Source organism: Morone saxatilis, unplaced genomic scaffold, assembly GCF_004916995.1.
Source record: "Morone saxatilis isolate NCDOM2014 unplaced genomic scaffold, NCSU_SB_2.0 Contig6, whole genome shotgun sequence".
Lineage (NCBI taxonomy): Eukaryota > Metazoa > Chordata > Actinopteri > Moronidae > Morone > Morone saxatilis.
In genome coordinates, this window is record NW_023340206.1 from 10,490,308 (window position 1) to 10,494,238 (window position 3,931).

The 3,931-nt window shown below is 40.9% G+C and overlaps 1 protein-coding gene across 1 annotated transcript in view; it reads left to right on the plus strand.

The window, feature by feature from the left end:
* Positions 1 to 535: 535 nt before the first annotated feature.
* LOC118340076 (nck-associated protein 5-like) overlaps positions 536 to 3,931 on the plus strand; it is a 129,638-nt gene continuing 126,242 nt past the window's right edge. Inside the window, exon 1 of the mRNA XM_035677934.1 lies at positions 536 to 715. Coding sequence (XP_035533827.1) covers positions 585 to 715 — 131 coding nt within the window. The 5' untranslated portion in view covers positions 536 to 584. The remainder of the gene's footprint in view (positions 716 to 3,931) is intronic.

Sequence of the window (3,931 nt, forward strand, 5' to 3'; positions counted from 1 at the left end):
TAGTGCTATCTGAGTCAGGAAAGCAGCTCTTGTGGTCTAGTCAGCAAGTCTCATAGCCAGTGTAAACAGAAGACAGGTAACAACAGAGAAAAAATAGCAACAATTGAATTCTGAGAAATAAACGTGGACTGTGTCCTGGCTGAGACATTCCAAGCATTTTTCTTTTTTTGTGTGTTTACCAAAAGTATTGCGCATCCGCATGTCTGCAAATTGTTGGTACTTGCACATAGCTGCACGTCTTTCATTTGAGTGTTTAAGAAGCAAGTGAGCATTGTCTCGTCTTGTCAATTTGGGCATGAGGGCATGTGGTGTGACTCCTCCAGCCCTGGCAGTTAGTTAATAAACACAGGCCTGTCAACAGCTGCTGGTGATGTAATGTGGAACTTCTCCTCACTCTACTTATCCTCCCGCCCCACCCCGCCTCCCTAACTCCCTCCACCACCACCTCCCTCCCTTCTATTTACAAGTCTTTACTGGGTGTTGCTGCAGACTTCCAGCACTGGCAGCACAGATAGTGTGTTTAAGAGTGTGTGTGTTTGTGCGTGGCTTCCCCCTGCAACACTTCCAGGGGAATTTACGACAGCATGTTTTCAGCTGCCATCAAAGGAAATTCCACATCATCAGGTTGTCTTCCTAACCAAAACACCTCTGAGAGTCTGGGAACTGCAGAGCTGGCTACAAACCTATTGAGTGGAGAGGATCCGGCCGGCGCTGAGTAAGTTTGGATTCCTGCTTGTTTGTCTTCTGACATTATGGCAAGCTGAACAGTTTTCATTCATAGTCTGTGAGAAGTGGGTGCACAGCAAGATGAGATAAGCGGCAGTTTATGCAGATTTGTGCAATGTGGCATGTAGTTTTGAGCAAAGTTATCACTTGTGCAAAAAACTTTAATTTGCTTGTTTCTTGACAAATAAATGCTTTTTTAAACAAGCAAACAACATATATTTGCAGTTCCCTGGTTTCTGACTTGTAATGTTTTTTACATTGCACTGACGCAATTGAAAACATTTAAGTATAGCAAATAAACGTGCGCTTTGTATTTGGACAGCTTGAAACATTACAAAAGGATACTGCTAAACTAGTGTTAGCTAACATTACCCTATAACTTGACCCCTGTAGCCGCATAGCGAAGTAGCTAGTTGCAGCTGAAGTTGATACTGAAAAGACAAATGAAAAAAGCAGCTAAATAAATATTAGCAAGCTTTCTCAATTATCTGTTTTAAAAACTTTAAAAGAGTTAAATAAGCATTAGCTAGCTATCCTACTTATCCCTTCACACCCAAAAGACATGGCAGCTCAGCTTATTAGGATTAGTAGTTGCAAAGTTTAACTTCAAAATGAGACTGATACAGAAGAGAAATGAAGCTGGCTTTCCTAATAATCTGTGTACACCCCAAAAGATATAGGAACTGGCTGAAAATAAGCTTATTGAATGAAAAACTAATTTAGCTAACTATAAAAAAGATCCTGAAAACACAATTTAAAAAGTAGCTCAATGTTGTGTGACGTATGTAGCCACTGAACGCTAGCTAATTAACGTAGCAAGCTGTAAAGCATGATTCCAACATTACAATGCTAACTGGAAAAAAAACTCCCTTAATTGTGAACTTTAATGTTTAAAAATGATACACAGCGAAGTGTTTTTGCTTAGTTTTAAAATGCTGTCAACGATTCACTTTGGAAGCTGATATACAGAACGTTTTCCGTGAGAAAAAACACACAGGAAAACACTGAGAGATAAACATACACAAACACACTGTTGTTTCTCAAGCTGTCAGCAGCCTGCTGATGTGCACTCAGGTTTTTAGTGAGCTGCCCATCGCATGATGCTCACATACCAAAGCGAGAGGGGGGCACAGTTGTGTATTTTGATAACGGTCGGAAAATTCCTCTGCCCTCTCTTGGCTTGCTGCATCACCCCTGGGCCTTTGGAGTATATTTTTCTGGCTTTTCTCTACCTGAAGTGCTATCATGGGAGAGTTCAACAGAGAGTCACGCTGTCGGCTGAAGCACGCTGGGTTGCGGTGGATTGTCCCTCGACAGGAAGCTGAGTTGATTTTTTTTTTTCCCAGGATGTATATGAAAGCATCCTACGCATCTGGTGGGATAAGCGCAGGGAATTGCAGGGACTCCCCTCATGAACAGGATGACGACATTGTATTCATTGTATTTATTTATTTTTTTCCACCAGACCTCCAACCCCTCCCTCCCTTTTTAAACCCCCACATTAAACTGCCTGCTAAGTACTGCTGACTATACAAGATTTAAAGCGGCTGAGACAAGTTCAGGCAGAATCTTTATCTTCCCAGAAACACGTTTTCTTGTTAGCAGATTGTTTTCCTTTATCTTGTTTGACATGATTTTGGTTCGGAAGTAATTTAGGTGTTTGCATAGTATAACATCTGAGAACCGGCCTTTTTAGTGTTCTCAGCCGGGCCTTTGAGTGCCAACTGGATGGAGCATCAGTCATGTTTAACAGGCTTTGTTGAACCAGTAGTCTAAGTCAAATATTGATAATATACTCGGAAGAGGATCTCGTGAAAAGTTTGTCAAATGTATCACAAACGAAAAAAAAATATCTCTTTGTGGGGAACGCTTAAGAAGACAGAACTGGAGCGTCTGGTATTGAGTAAGAATAGAAGCACAGGCGTTTAAAAATGCAAAGCTCTGTGTCACATATCTGTCTGCTTATTGCGAACGCACACCAAATGATTTACAAATGCCTCACAGTCCTCCAGCATGTCTCACAGCTTTGTGACTGTAAAAATATAATGAGGAGCTCCATTTTTTTCCGTATAGATTAAATATACAAGAGCAACTGCTTCAGTCAAGTTGTCCTGGCTTTGAAGCGTTTTGTCAGAAGCCTGGCGGTCCTTCTGCAGCAACAGAACAGCAAATTAAAGCCATTTATTAAGCAAAAACTGTCAACATTTGATAATTCCAGCTTCTAAAATTCAAGAATTATTTAAGACATTACATTGCAGTAAACCAGACAAAACAGGCTAATTGAAGCTGCGAACGTCTGATGGGCTTTTTTTTGAATGACATGATATAAATTAGAACAAATCGATTAATTGATAATGTAAATAATCATCAGTTTTATCCCTGTTTTTTCTATTAACATATCTCGGCCACCCTCAACACCTGCACTCTTTCTCATTGTGTTCAAAGGGCATACTGTAGGCTGTTTATTCAGCAATGTATAGGCTGTCCTTGGGTTTTTACAGTCATGATGACATTGGAAACTAAAGACAAGAGCAAATAACCATGTGTACAGACACCCAGTTATGCAGACAAAGCTTCTATTTATTACCTGTGGACTATAATGTGGCCATTACAAGTCCATACTTCCCATAATAACGTGATTTAAATGCCTAAAAGACACACAAGCTCATGCCGCATGATCTTAAAAGTGATAAATATGTGCAACAAGAACATAATCACAGTTACCTAAGCGAGAATAGTGTTGATTTGGATCCTCCCTTACATGCAGCATAAACATTCATTTTAAAGGGACTGTTAAATTGACCTATTGACCTTGACGGAAAGCCGCTCATTTTCACACCCATGTGGAAAAAAAAAGTTAATCTGTGTGATTACCAGCATGCTTTAAGTACTGACACACTATGGCGACACCGATGAGCTCACACTGGAAGCATTTAGAAAAAGACATTTAGCGTAATGATCGGTTTGCTGACAGTATAAAAACAACAACAGACCAGTGTGAAATACGGCTTATCGTTCGAGGGGTCTTAGACACGGTAATTCCACGTCAGGCTGTGTCCTGGTACAGTTGGTCATGCCAACTGTACCAGGACACATGCAGAGGCAGGACCAGACAGGCTGGCCAGCAGAGGGACTCCAAACATCCGATCAGCATAGACCATCTGTGCTGCTAGAATACAGATGGACCTCTCTCTCTCTCTCTCTC